The sequence below is a fragment of the Cyanistes caeruleus genome, chromosome 5, assembly GCF_971803275.1.
Source record: "Cyanistes caeruleus chromosome 5, bCyaCae1.hap1.1, whole genome shotgun sequence".
NCBI lineage: Eukaryota > Metazoa > Chordata > Aves > Passeriformes > Paridae > Cyanistes > Cyanistes caeruleus.
Genome location: NC_141705.1, coordinates 56,463,930 through 56,479,104, shown reverse-complemented (window position 1 = coordinate 56,479,104; position 15,175 = coordinate 56,463,930). Strand labels below are relative to the sequence as shown.

General features: G+C 40.3%; 1 protein-coding gene across 3 annotated transcripts in view; it reads right to left on the bottom strand.

Moving 5' to 3' along the window:
- MAPK10 (mitogen-activated protein kinase 10) overlaps positions 1 to 15,175 on the bottom strand; it is a 165,635-nt gene that overhangs the window by 147,205 nt on the left and 3,255 nt on the right. The window contains exons 1-2 of one of the 3 annotated variants that reach the window (XM_086889248.1): positions 11,326 to 11,856; positions 6,461 to 6,564 (exon numbers count right to left, since the gene is read on the bottom strand). Coding sequence is in view for 1 of the 3 variants with exons in the window: in XM_086889251.1 (XP_086745377.1) it covers positions 6,461 to 6,544 (84 nt within the window). In the remaining 2 variants the exon portion in view is untranslated. Of the gene's footprint in view, positions 1 to 6,460; positions 6,565 to 7,622; positions 7,988 to 11,325; positions 11,857 to 15,175 lie in introns of those variants that run through there. The other 2 variants (XM_086889251.1, XM_086889249.1) reach the window with 2 other exon arrangements.

Here is a 15,175-nt window from a genome sequence, read left to right as displayed (position 1 = left end):
AATTGGGCTGACTGCCCCCGTGCATTTGTTTCCCCCAAGTAATTCTTCCAAATTCGCGATTTCAAAGGTGTTCTTGTTCCCCTTTGGGAGCAGAATGATCACATAATAGAAAAAGCATTTCTGGATGTTGTATTTTATCTCAGCCCTGACCCAAGATATAGGTCAAAAAGGTTTTACTAAACTAGGGAGTTGTAAAGGCTGCAGCTCATAGAGACAGAAACTAGCCCCAGGGACTCCAGCATTGCCTGTCAGTTTAAAAGAAGTAGAACAGCTAAACTTTCATTTGATTTGTAGAAAATTCATTCACAGCAAAGCACAGCGAGATAAGGTAGGGCAACTACCCAGCACAACATACATGAGATGCATGTTCTCAAAGCATGTAAAAATTCCCTTCACCACACCTGCTTTCCACACTTGATGCCTCAGGAATGCTTGTGATGCTCTCAAAGGCTGGACAAAGGCAGGAGAGTGTGTATTACATGTGATGCTGTGCCAGCATCTGCATGAACCCTTCCCACCTGAGGCAGCACTGCCCGAGGGAGCCTTGGCTGCTTCACCCCAGCAGGAGCAGCTCACCCTGCACCTCTCTGTGTCACACATGGCATGGGGCCTGAGAAACCACCAAAAAACCACATTTCCTCCTCCTCCCACAGCTCCTCATGTAGTCCAAGGTCCCTATGAGAATGGGCACAAACACAGTTAAACGTCACACTTGGATATTGTTTGCCAAGACAAAGCAGCAGACACAGCTGAAGATAAACGAAGTAAGACCCTTGGGTTTGTTGCTTCCATGGCACGCTCAGATGCTGCTATCATACAACATTTTGCAGGTCTGTCAACGCAACACTTAAACACCATATCTCAATATTGATCCTGGAACAAAGCAGCAGCTAAGTGAGGACAATGTACAAACTGGCTGCGCTCAACAGCTCCGTAATTGCCCAAAGGTGCAGAATACAGATGCGAAAAGAGCGTAATTCCAAGGCAGCATGTTTCAAATTCAGAACTGAAATAATAGCTCAGATATAGCAAAGCTATTCATGTTTCCCAGACATTCTGATTCCACTTAGGCATCGCTTGTGCTTCTAGCCCTTACCCTTCTTCACTGCCTCAGCATTCTTCATTTCATTCTGGAAAGGATGTCTCAGAATCAGCAAGAAGGAAAAACAAAAACAAAACCCCAAACGCCCCCAAAAATTTATACATGCATGAAAATCCTGCCAAGGCCAGAGAAACATAAGCATCCTAATCTGTTACTTCACTGGAAAAATGGAGAAATGGTGTAGTCAATGTCTGTTTTCCTACACTGGAATGAATTATCTGATCTAGACAGTAATGTAATCTTGTGAATCAGGATAAATCTACAGCCCACAATTGGAATATCAATCTAGGCAAAGCTGGAAAACTAAAAAAACCCAAAAAACGTATACCACCATGTTCTGAAAGTTGTGCCAAAAGCACCTGGCAGGCCTCAGTCTAATACTGCATTATTTCTGCTGACAGGAAAGTCAAGACCATAACCTTCCTCAAGGTTTGAAGGCTTAGAGAACCACTTCTGTTGACTGAGAATACTTTGCAGAGGCCAGTTCTCAAGGATTATTCTAATAACTGATCTAATTACATCACTGTAAAGGGACTGCAGTATCCTAGCAGGTTTTCATGGCAGGGAAGAGAGAAAATATTCCAGGAGAAAAAAACATTATTCCTATTTATTAAGTCAAAAGGAAGTTAAGAACGTTTGGAAATTCAGGACTGACAACTACTGAAATAGACTATTGACTTCTGGGAACAAAAAACAAAACCAAACTCAGCATCTGCAGAAAATTCTATGATCTGGCTTCATGAGAGAAAATGAGGCCCTAAATCACTGTTGTTGTGGTTTTAAATTTTAAAGAAGAAAATAACACTGAGTGTCTGTATTTGAATCTTAAGAATTAACATACTGTGGGGATGGACTTTTCTACAGTGGTTTTTATTGAGAGCCACTACAAACTCCTGTGATACCTTGTGCTTACTTTACTTGAGCTGAAATCCAGGACAAAAACCAGAGAACACTTCTGACTGACACTTCTGACTGACCTGGCATGTCTCTCTCCTGTGTTTTCCTCTGAGTGATTTGTCTTATTTGCTCTGGAATCGAGCAAAACAAACACATTATGGAAATAATACACCTTGAATCCAAACAACCCTCTTGGGTGAGCTGGATTTCTTGCATCTTATGGAGCATGATTCTGTCATCTCATCAGGAGCACTTGATGATATTTGAGACACCATTGGAAGTCCAAGACAATCTACACAGGCTTGGATGTCAAGGAGAACTACATCCCTCCTGAACTAGAATCTGGGTAACAAACAAAATTCCCTGTGGCATTTCACATCCCACTGGTATCTGTGTTTATGCACCTGATTTGGGTTCCTCGTGCCTTTGGATATCAGCTCCTCCCCAGCCAGCTGCCTGTTGTCAGCTCCAAGTCAAGCAGCAATTTATGGCATGCTCCAACTTAGTTTCCATTGTTACCACAGACAGATGAATCAAGATAACATGAGACTATGGCTTGGAAGACACCCTTGAAATATCTTTTGTTTCCTCTTCTTTTGATCCCAGATTCTAGGTTCAATCTTGACATGGATTCCTTTCAAGCACGGCACTTTTCCTCCCGAAGCAAAGCACCAGGTGCCCCAATGAATCCTTGTCAATCAGTGAAGCTCTTTCATCTGCATGCAGTGTCATTTGGAGTTATTACCAAGGCATTAAACCATCCAGTAGGTGACAGCTGACATGCTTTCTATAAAGTAGCTTTGGGATGAAAGACATTATAGGCATTAAAAAACATTAATTTTAATACTGTAATATAACAATTGCTAATAACATCACTTCTGAACTGGTAGCACCTTCACATGAAGAATGTCACATTTGCCTTTTCTCAAATGCCAAGATTCACAAGAAAGGAACATTCTAGGGTTTTTTTTAATTAATTCCTGAAATCAAGTAAAGTACTTGAAACTCCTATGAAATAATAGAATTAGTCAGAACTTAGTGAGAAAGCCTCTTGAAGGAAACAAAAACATAGATGACAGCAGCCAAAAGGTATTTACTCTGGATATCAGTGATCACTGCACAGATTCAATAAATCAAGTTTACACAATCAGAAATTATAGAGAGCTTGTGTGCCTTTCTTTCAACTGAATTTTCTTAAATGAAAAATAATTTCTAATTCTAACTTCTAATAATTTCCAATTCCAAGCATATTTATTAACTTCAGCACAGAAATGGCTGTGTCGTCTTTTGACTGCTACTGTAGGTATAATCTTAACATTTGTTTTATAAAAGGTTCAAAGCTGCTTCACTTTTGTAGCTGGTCAGCTTTTTTTTTCCCTTTAAAATAGATCTATATTCTTCAAGAATATATATATATATATATATATATATATAGACATTCAAACCAACAGTTCTCAAATAATCTCATAACCTGCATTGTTGCACTGCTTTCTGAAGAGGTGCTCTCATCAACATAGAAAATTCTTGGAAATTATATGAGGAGTTCAAAGGTTTTGTGCTAAAAAAGCATGAAAAATAAAATCTAGCTACCATTACCAAGAGTTACCATTACTGCCAGCAGTAATGGTAACATGAAATTGATGCCAAAAGTAAGTAAATCTTAATTTCTAGTGGTTACCTGATAAAGGTTTATAATAGTCACTTGGTTTTTGTTGTTTTTTTTAATTGGCATTGAAAGGATTGGGAAAGAAGACATGGGGAAAAAACACAATTCTTCAAATGTTAACTGGAAAAAAGCACTGCCAATCCATGGAATTCCTATTAAAGTCATGATATTTCACTTCACTTTCCCCCTTAGACAAGCAGCATGGAAGAAGAGCAAATTCCAAAGTAATTTTAGCTTTTTTCCTATCACAGAAAAAAAAGAAAAGAAATCACAGAACAGATGGACAAAATGCTATATAACGAAACCTTCACGCTGGGGACTGTACTCAATATGTGCCAGAAATAGCCACCTCAAATCTGCCCCAGATCACTTCACCAAACCCAACATTTACTACAGAGCCTCTTCTAAAATCACTGGGCTCAGTGAGAAGAGACCTGCATGCCTCGGAGTGGCCCATTGACACATCTGTCTTTCAGGCCTCTGGCTGCCTTGGATGGAATCCAAATCTCAGAGCTGCGATCCAGCGCTTCCCGTACAATGTCTGGGGAGGAACAGCCGTTCAAGCCAAGCTTATCTAAAGCTGCAGGCGTGAAGGATGGCAACCAGCTAGTAATCTCAGAGGAAACATTTTCCACTGCACTTGATCCAAATTCTTTTCTCCTTCCAGAACATGGACAGTCCAGGTCTCCTCACACAATCCTGGGTGCATGCAGCTGTTCTTTAAATGGCCAGAGAAGGATTTTATATTTGAAGTGCAGCTGAAAGAAGTTGCAGCACTTGTAGCTAATAGCTCAGTGGCATAACCACTTTCCCAGGCCGTGACAGGCTTGGATTCACTGAAGGGAATGCAAAACCCCAAAGTCAGAAACAGAAAGCAGGGAAAATAATTCACAGAATCACTAGGTTGGCAGAGACCTTCAAGACCATCGAATCCAACCCATGCCCTAACACCTCAACTAAACCGTGGCACCACATGCCACATCCAATCTTATTTTAAACACATCCAGGGATGGTGACTCCACCACCTCCCTGGGCAGACAATTACAGTATTTTATTATAACTTTTTTGTAATATCCAGCCTATATTTTTCCCTTGGCACAGCTCAAGACTGTGTCCTCTGGTTCTGTCAGTTGCTGCCTGGTGAAAGAGACCGATCCCACCTGCCCACAAACACCTTTCAGGGAGTTGTAGAGAGTGATAAGGTCACTCCAGGCTAAACAGCCCCAGCTCCCTCAGCCATTCCTCATAGGGTTTGTGTTCCAAACTCACTTGTGCAGTTCTGCAAAAGGGCTAAAAGAGGATCCTTGGGTTTATTCCTACAACTGTTTAAGCACAGAGGAGCAGTTTTTGGAGCGTCAAAAATAACTCTAACCTGTGCTGAATCTGCAAAGCCACTAAGATGGCAGGCACTGCCTTTCAGGTCCCTCTCTCTGTGGCTGCTTTTCCTAAATAAAATATTGGCAGCTGCAGTCACGAAGAGCCCAATTTAACTGATATGAATGTTTTCAGCTCTACCCTATTTCTCAATCCCTACATTTAAGGGAGATGTAGGTGATTATCTCATCTGGTACATACAGAAGGGCATAGAACTGCAGGTGCCAAGATAAGGAAGTGATAAGACTTTACAGCTTTTTGTGTTTAAAACCGCACAGATTGTGAACACTTGTCCTTCTCACCACTGCTCTGAACAGCAAAGTGAGGATGAGGGATAAGCCACAGACCAGCCTCAAAATTTCAGACAAGTTTTTTGTTTTATCCTCAACTCCTGACGGCTGAAGATGAATCGTTTATCAAAAATATTGATCAATTATTATTAGATAAATGATACTGTGGGTCTGGTCCAGATCATATGATGGTTTCCAGTTGCTGAAGACTGAATACCATTTTCCTAGTTTTATTATGTTTTCATGAACAATACCAGGTAACAGTTATTACAAAATAATTTACTTCCTGCCCTAGAAAAGTTACGTGCAATGCCTGAGTGAAATAAAAAAATTTAAAAAAACCTTTTCTGTAGTGTTTTCACTTCTTCCCTTCTGCCTTTTGCTTGTGTCCTTCATTTAAAACTTCATTACTTCAGAAAAAGCTGACATTTTAAATTGAATTATTACTACAATTGAGGTGTTTTGTGTTTTTTTCCAATATTATTAGAGAAAGATCTTTAAGTAAAATGTTTATTGTCAATACAGAATAAACCAACAACAACTACAAGACTGCTTCCATCAGCTAAGTGACCCCAGTACTCAAGTTTGCCTTGGACAAGCTAAGAGGATGATTCAGGCATTTCTGGATGTTTCTGGAGACTAAGTCAGGCCCTTGGATAACAGAACCAGCAAATAAATAAAGGCAAACTTTAACTTCAATGATTGTCTTGATTAGGTATTAATGAAACTCTGCATTTGGTTGGGTGTTTTTATTTCTACCCTAACACTTGTGGATCTGGATTATTTAAACCGTTTGTATCTTGGGTTCCAATCCTTAAAAGCAGTTTGAAAGTTCATCAGCACAGACCTGTTCTGACATGATTAGCTGAGTGAATGCCATTCTACAGTGGTTATCCTGGGCACCTGAGAGATTTCTTGTCAACAAAATCTTGTATAAGTCTCCCATCCTTTCCAGAACGCAAAAATGCAAAATCTCAGCAAGCCTGAAACCTTGGTATCTAAAAGAAAATGTTGGAAATACGGATTTCAGGAGTCACTTTCTGTGACACTTAACATTTCTCTAGCCAGAGAGGCCATTTTTATCCAGCAATGCTTACTGTTCATGTTTGCTTTTTGCCAGTAATAACTTACCACAAGAGAAGTTGGTCCATTTTCCTCTTCACAGAAAACACCACAGTTACATGCAGCCAGCACACCTTCTTTATGTAATTGCATCTCTTCTTGAAAAGTCAGATCTAAGCAAAAATAAGCATGAATTATCTTTTTTTTTCTTTCCTAGAAAATGCATGGAGAAAAATGGCTAATTTTTCCATTATAATCTATTTTTCACATACAGATACATACATAGCAGCCCTGTCTATGTAGACACCAATATTATAGAAAAGTTAGCAAAAAAAAACCCACCTTACTTTTATTTGATCATGTCATACAAGTTTTATGCTCTATTTCCACAAAACTATAGAAACCCATGTTCAGAATGTAATTTTTTCTACTTTCAAATTCTTTGCAGGTATGCATTTTGCAGACAGGTAAACAGAGAGGCAATGCAACCATTCACTACAAAATCTATTTTAGCCCATTATGAGCTTTTTCTCCACATTGCACAAGTGTCAACATAGGAAAGAAGTGCTCAAGTCAGTAAAGATTACAGTGAAATAGATTGAAAATAGAATGATTTCTATTTCAGGTTCCACACTATTTATATCATAGAATTTAAAATTTTTTTTGCCTTGGAAGGGACTTTAAAAAACATCTAATTCTGACCCCTCTGCCATGGGCAGGGGCATCAAGTAGGATTTCAATGGATTAACCATCATTTTAAAGCCATAGTTATATTCCAATGATCTTATTATATACATGTATAGAACTTTTCTGAATCCTACACCAATCAAAAGGTTTCTTTACAGCTGAGTACAGCATAACTTGACTTCCACTCATGGAAATAGGTTTCTGTTTTTCCCAGAGTATTCCAGAATGGCTGTGACTGCACATCAGCTTTGGGCTGGATGCCAACAATCACCTGGTACACTGAGAGATCTCCAAAATATCCCCTGATGTTCCTGCATAGTACATGGCACACACCACCACAACTGGTATTAAAAGGAGCTCTCCCTTGGGTCTAGGCTGGCCTACATCACTGAACTCCTCCTTTTATCCTGGCACAGCATGGAATGTGGGGCAGTTTCACCACAAACTCTCCCACTTCTCCGCCCTCTTTCCATACACACACGCATGCATGCTGTAAGTGGATACACAGATAAATTAGGTAACATTGAACCACTGCTGTCATCACCTTTGTGTCATCACCTCTTACTTCTTGCCAAATGTGAGACCTCTGGGTCCATGCACACCTTCACATCCCACTGCTCTGTACCAGGCACTGAGGGAAGACACAAGCTCTGCAACACACACAGTAAGGGAAAGCCTCCCACTGAATTGATCTTGGGCAGGTCACAGCCCCCTGCCTGGGGCTCCAGCTATTTCCCCCACCCAGGGCACAGTCTGCAGTTCCCACTGCAGCTGCTCAGCCAGCTACTGGCACTGTGGGAATTCCTCAGTACAGGCAGTTCTTGAGCATGATGAAAACATCAAGGCCTTTGTTTTAAAGGTTTTAGGTATTTAAGAAGAAAAATATCTCCCTTTGCGTAGGCTGGGGTCTGTGCTTCTAGAGCAGGGGCTTCACTGGGCTTCATCTTTTCATTTAGTTTTGATTATCATTGATGGAACGGGTGCACGCTGCAAGCAGCATTCCACAGATTCACTGGCACCAGCACCTGTGTGCATATCAGCACAGCCATGTAAAGAAACTGTAAAATACAATATATACTGTATAATACAAGCCTGTAGAACACATCTGCAGAGGGCCTATTTAATTAAACCCTTCCCATCCACAGGCAGAGTTGAAACAGTTCAAGATCCCAGATAAAAGGTGTCAGGGAAGACAGACCTATTATTTATCACACAGTGAGCAAGACTGAATATACAAGACTAACCAATAGCCTTTCCAATCCCATACTGCCAGCTGGCACTAAGGGATAAGTGAAAGCACTGCAAAGTGCTTTTTTCCTTGCTTTTATAACAGTGCAATTTTAATATGTGGTGTATGGCACATTGCCATTTCCATTTTTTGAGTGCAAAAGCCTTGTTCAGGGAACAGGGAGTACAGCCAACAGAACCAGATCCACCTAGAACTTTGAACTAAAATTCATTGTTTTATGGGTGAACAGCAAATGTTTGGGGTTTGAGTTTTTTTGGTTAGTCTTCATGCTCAACACTAGTTATTTATTTGAAAAAAAACATTAAAGCGAGCTTTTAATAAATGCATTATCACCAAGAGGCTCTCATTTATCTTCAACTCTCCCCAAATGGATTTTGCCAGAGGGATTCACAGCCAGCAATGCACAAATTCTCCCAGGAGCAGCAGAATCGCTCACACTACAGTCTGGGGTGGGTGGAGGCAGAGGACTCGGAGATCTCAACACACATGGATGACATGGGATTCGCTGCATTCAGCCCTACCACTTATCTGCAGGATCAGGCAGGGAAGCTCTGCTTGATTCATCCTTGCTGCATCCAGCCCCGTGTTCATCCACCCCACTTCAAGAGGTCAGCCTCAAGGACAAAGTGTTTGGTGGTACAGACACCATAGAAGGCACTTTTGTCTGGCAGGTGTGCATGCAAGTAACTACTGATTTGATGGTAAGTGTTCACGCTTATTTACTAATGCAGACACAGGCCAAGTACGCACTGTGGAAAGAAAAATCTCTTTGCTCCAACTTTTTCCTGGGAATAACAACAAACAAAAAGAGAGTTATGGTTACAAGACTACCCAAATAGCATGATGCAAGATTCTTTGTGAATTTAACCTGCACATCATCATCTGTGGAGTTTTTTTAATTTATTTATCGTATTTGTGTGGCTCAGTGTAAGCAGTTCCTCTTTCTGAATTTAAATCGCTAACTGAGCAGGATAAAAAAGCAGATTATGTGACAGACTTCTCTCCAAACCTGGAGACTCCCAAGACCATTCTAAGAAAACTGATAAGCAGGCTGGAAACCTGAAAATTCCGGGATAATAGCAGGGATTAAAAATAAACACATCTCAGAATAAGACTGATGCTATTGCATGTTGACTTTGCAGAATTACACTGGCATAACAAAACTCTGTTGTTGGGGCCTGACTAAATTAACTGCAGCAGTGCCTCTAAAACGAGACAACAATTTCATTTAAAAAGTCACTGCACACAGAGAGAAACATTTTACAGAACATACTGTTTTGTGAACATCTGCCTGTCAGTAAAACCAGGCAGTCCCTTAAAGATTTGAACAGGAAATCCCATCCATCCCTGGCACCTGAATTCCCCCCTAAATGACACAGCTTAACCAAACCTCCTGAAATAAGTATACTACAAAATCGTAACTCTGAATCTGGGGGGTTTAGTTTGATTTCCACTTAAACCATCATTTATATTACCTTCAACAATTGAGAATAGAAATAATTATTTTTAATTATTGATGAAAATTATAATAATAATAATAATTAATAATAATTAATTAATTATAAAATTAATTATAATTAAATTGCAGTTGTTACCATTAGAAGCCCCTCTAATAATTTTGAAATGTTTAAAGGAAAAGAATTTGCACATGTGTATATAGGGTACAACAAAAAAATCCTAAATGCTGTGGGCTATCAGATTCATGCTTTTAGAGGGTTTTGGCATCAAAACATATTGTGTTGCTTTAGTAAAACAAATTATTTTTGGGATCATTTAGAATGAATATACAAGATATAAGAAAACCTTTTTGTTTTTTGAGGGAAGATTAAGCAACCATAAATCTTACTATAATACAAAATAGAAATTTTTCCTGAGATAATCCTACAAAAATCCAAGACTCATACAATTGAAATAGGACTCAAAAAAGTTTAAACTTCCTTCTCCATATGAAACAGACAGGAGTGAAATTGGAGTGCAACAGGACTATAGTAGCAATAAACAAACCAGAAAACACAACAGTTTTATAAAGGAAGATAGAATCACACTTAAAAAGCTTCAAAACCAATATATAAATAATTTATCCTTTAATAATCAGGAATGAGACTTGGTTGTGGAATACATATAGACCAAGAGTAGAAAAAGAAACAGTATCTCAGAGAATACCGCCAGAAAAAATTATTATCAAATTTAACAACCAATTCTGTTATAACACCTAGTAAAACCACAGTCATCATTCACCACGTGGTCAGCACCTTAAGAAAGTCAGGGTTTTGTTTAGGGTTTTTTCCCTAAAAGTCATAGCAAAAAACACAATCTCTTCTATGTGCATGACTCCCTGAGAGCTTCTCCTGAATGCAAACGTTGTCTCAGCCACAGCCCTTGTGAAGAAGGAAAACCAGAGGAAACTGTGAGCAGTATCTGACCTCACGGCAGGCAAGGGGGATGATGCTCTCCTCAGATTCCCATTTAACTCATCCCTGCTGGGATGCCCTGCTGTCACCTGTGTGCTGAGACACACACACACACACGTTTTTACAGCATCACAACCTGCTTGTTTTGGAGAACCTATATTTATTATAACCGAGGCAGTACCTGCGACTTGCTGGAAGCCCAGATAATAAGAGCGCCTCCTGTAAGGAGGGGGCTCTCCATCAAGAGCGTTTATCAAGCACAAAAAACCCCCAGAAATAGCAACAACCAATCAAAAAAGGTTAAAATGCAAAACTTCCCCGCCCCACTCCCCACAGCTGTGCTCCTGGAATGAGGCCCTTTTCAGCCCTTTTTTCATCCTAAAATAGCGAGGCCCAGGCAAGGTGGGAGCTGGAGCTCCCCTGAGGGGCCGCACCCCTCGGGACACCCAGGAAAGCGCTGTGCAATGCTTTGGCATTCCCAAAGTAACTGCAGCCTGCCGATAATAAAAATGTAGTGCATGGCCCAGGACAAGACTCCTGGGAAGTTCACAATGTTTGCTCACCGTGGGCAGGAACACAGGAAATACCTTGTCCTAGTTTAGGGCAAATCAGGAAGGAAAACTCCAAATGGGGATCTCCACAGGGAAATGCCCCTCCCCACCAACGGGTCCGGGAAAAGGGAAAAAAAATTCCGTGGAGAGAAGTGGAAAAAGCTGTTTATTTAACATAAATTGAGTAATATTAAACAATAAAACCTCTTTCTGTTCGATGGGATGGCAAGTCTAGGAAGAAAAGTCCTTTTCATGTGGTGTAGCTTGGCTCGCTCAGGTTCTTATCAGTCCCTCCAGCGCTGGAAAGTGCCGAGGCCCAGGCCCCGGTGGGCCACAGGCCTGAGCTCCCGGGGTTTGGCTGGGTGTTCAGTCCAGAGCAGGCTTGCACAGATTCAAGAAAATTGTTTAAAAAAACAAAGAAAAACAAAGGTCCAGGGAACTCCTCTGCCTCAGCTAGCTAAAAACTAACTAAAAGCCAGAGAGAAGCTCTGTCCCGCTGTCTGTCCGTGCTGCAGACACCACAGTCCAGGAGCGGGGTGCGTGGGAGTGATGTTTTCCTTAACACACTGCGCGCTTCTTCTTCCCCCTCTCTTGCTCTCAAAGCCAGTCTTAAAGGTGCAGAACTTAATATATAACATAAACCAGACGCTTGAGGATACCAGTATCATAAAGTCACCCCAGGACATACCTTTTCATCAAGGCAGCGCGGCTATGACAAGTTGGGTACCATCAGTAATTTATTATTGTAAACTAGGTGTGCTGTCTGTGCTTCACCGTGCTGTGCCCGCACAGAAACACTTGAGCTGGCAATTCTCAGCCTGCTTGGTGTTTTGGCTTTCACGTGGAACTGAAATCTAAAAAAAAAAAGATAGCAAACTAATTAAGTAACCTTAAAAATTCTGCTTTCTACGCACGGAGCAGAAAGCCAGTAAGGCATTTTTTTTACTCAAAAATCAGCATATCTAGGCAATATATGATCATACAGGGTGCACACAGAAGTTCTTGCCTACTATAGTGAGCTACTAGCAAAAAGCACCTGCAAGAGCAGGTGAAGAAGGCAAGGACTGAAAATGTTCCTTTATGTGCTGCCTTCTTCAAGAGGCAGGAATCACAATGCTGTCCAAATTCTAGAAAACAGTGCACAACACAACCAGTAATTTTAAAATATTTTTGGAGTCTCATAAGCACTAGCTGGCTTTGTGCATTAGCCTGCAGGAGATGACATTATTTATTTCTAGCACCGTAGCGCTGCACGCTCAGTCAAAGAGCAGGACTGCACTGAGCTATGGACAGACACACAGTTAATTAAGGTGCAAATTAAGCTCAGAGAGAACGATAGTCTATACCAATTGCTTTTCTAAAATTGTCTACAATTGTATATTTGACACTGGAGTGTCTCAAGTGAAGTTCATGCTAAGAAAGAATTGGCAGTATATTAGTAGACAGTGACAGATGTAGACAAATTCTCCACAGTGAATGAAAGCATGGTGGGGTTTTTTTCTTAAACTGAACAGGGGGAAAAAATGTAGTTCACACAGTCTCTGCTAGTTCCATTGCCAGAAACTGAATGGCAGTGCAGCTACTGACCACATAAAGTCCTGCCCAAGAACAGAGCTGGTACTCATTTGTTTACACTTCTGAATTGATTTGTTTACACCCAACTCAGAAAAAGCAAAATATCTGCATGACCACTAAGAGTTTTTGAAGGTGATACTCTTGTGCAGAGATTAATTTAAACTTCACTTAAATTCATTGATCTCTATTTGTCCTTCAAAATTATTTTAATTGGCTAATTATAATCCAGGCACAATACACTTTCATTGCTGTGGATGGTATCTCCAGAACTGAAAGGCTGCATTTGGAGCTCCTTTCTTTCTCCACACAGCAGCAAGAAATAAGCTAGGTTCTCCAGTTTCTGCCTAGCAGGTATCATTATACTTACATATACAGGTTACTTACGAATTACAGCAAGCTAATACCTACAACTCGATCCTACATCAGACAGTGGATCTCCCTGCAATTCCAAGCTCTCAAAAGGGAAATGGAACTACTGTGAGGAATTTGTTTATGATTGGAAGAGAATGCTCCAAAAACAAAGATAAAAATTCCACTAATAAAGAGATAGAGAGCTATTTATCAATTTACTTATATAAGCTATTTTCTTAAAGTAAATGAGAATATGCAATTACCTTTTCATTTAAACCTAAATTACATGAATATCAGTATTTGTTGATCTGACCCCCTTGGAGCACTCAATCTCTACTTGTTTTTTAGGTTTTTCACCATACACATACCAGGAAATCCCTCAAAGTAATCAAACATCCACTTACTCTGCATTTCTTAGGAGACTGGGGAGTACTGTACTAAGGTATTATATAATCACTTACTGTGGGGGGTGGGGAAACCAACTTGATATTAACTTGTAGGATAGACTGTAACTTGGCATTGCCTTACAGGATAGACCGTGTCACCCATCATTACATGAAATTCTTTAGAAACAGGAAAAGAAAAAGTGATTCTGACAGCACCTTTCTGGCTTTTCTCATATGCTCTCTTCAAACTCCCTCACATTATGAAACAATCCCAGCCACTGAATCCTTCTATCACTCCTCTTTTTCTTTTGCCTGTCCACCGAGGATAATATATACACTTCCATTAGGACAGCAGAATTTTTCCTTCTGTGAAGAAGCTCTCAAAATGAGATGAGTCATTTTTTCCTTCTCTGGATCATGTAAGTGAAGGGCTGAACTAGTCATCCAAAATGTGTCTGAGCTACTTGGAAAGAACCAATTCAGTTATGTTAAAAATGATCCTATTCCTACCATATAACCAGCGCTTCCAGGGAATGCAGCACCTGGATTTACATGGCAGTAGTTGGGGGAAGTTTGGGCCAGAAATATCCACCCCTTAGAATATTCCTCATCTGAGAGAAGCCTTTTTTTCCTTGGGAAGGCAGGAAGTTAAAGGTAGAAAATCCTGTCTTTACAGTTACTCTCAGCTGACCTGTGAGTGCATTCAGAAAGCCTTGGAAGCTGAGAAAGGCTTGTGGTTTGTTGGTAATTGAGGTGCAACATAAATTGTGAACCACCTTCCCACGTGGGTGGTAGGTGAGCTACTGGGATCTGGAAAATCACCAGGATGGAGAAGGCAGAGCAGCTGTCTCATACTTTTAAAAGGTCCTGCTTTTCTGTGTGGTAGAATCTGTAGGGTCACAGAACTCTGCTGCAGCACAAGCTTCTCCCTATTTGGGTTAAATATTGAGATTTCTCAGTATTTTCTTAGTCTAGGAGCATCATCTGCCCAACTTTGATTACCATCTCTCCTCAAAACCAAAGCAAGAACTACAAAACAAAAACCCAAACGCTGGTATAGCATGCCACTATGGGCTGCTCCACTTCCAGCACAGCCTGTGAATGTTTCAAAGCATTTTCTCTTCAAACTGCAGACCAAAGCAAAGAAAGAAACACATCCTAACGCAGATAGCAGTCATAAAAGTAAGAAATTACATCTAAAATTAGCATAACTGAATTGGCAAAGAATAAAAGCTGTCATCTCTTTTTGAGAAAGTTTCTTCACAGAAAATGTTAATAATGGGAAAAATTCTGAGATTGTTTAATTTTTGATGTCCTTATTTTAATAAATCATTGGTTGTTTGCTGTGAGCCTAGACACTGTTTTTATGACTGCAAGTCTATGCTTGCAGAGTGTGCTTGCTATAAGCATAAGTATGATTTGCACCCTTTGGTGCACCAAAGTAAATGGAGACTTTGGCTCATAAATTGTGGTTAGAGTAGCTCAATCAAAATAATACCATGAAGCCCAAGAAGACTTTATATATTACAGTTGTGCATTTGTCCCCATTTCTCCTTTGATCCCCTTTAACATAA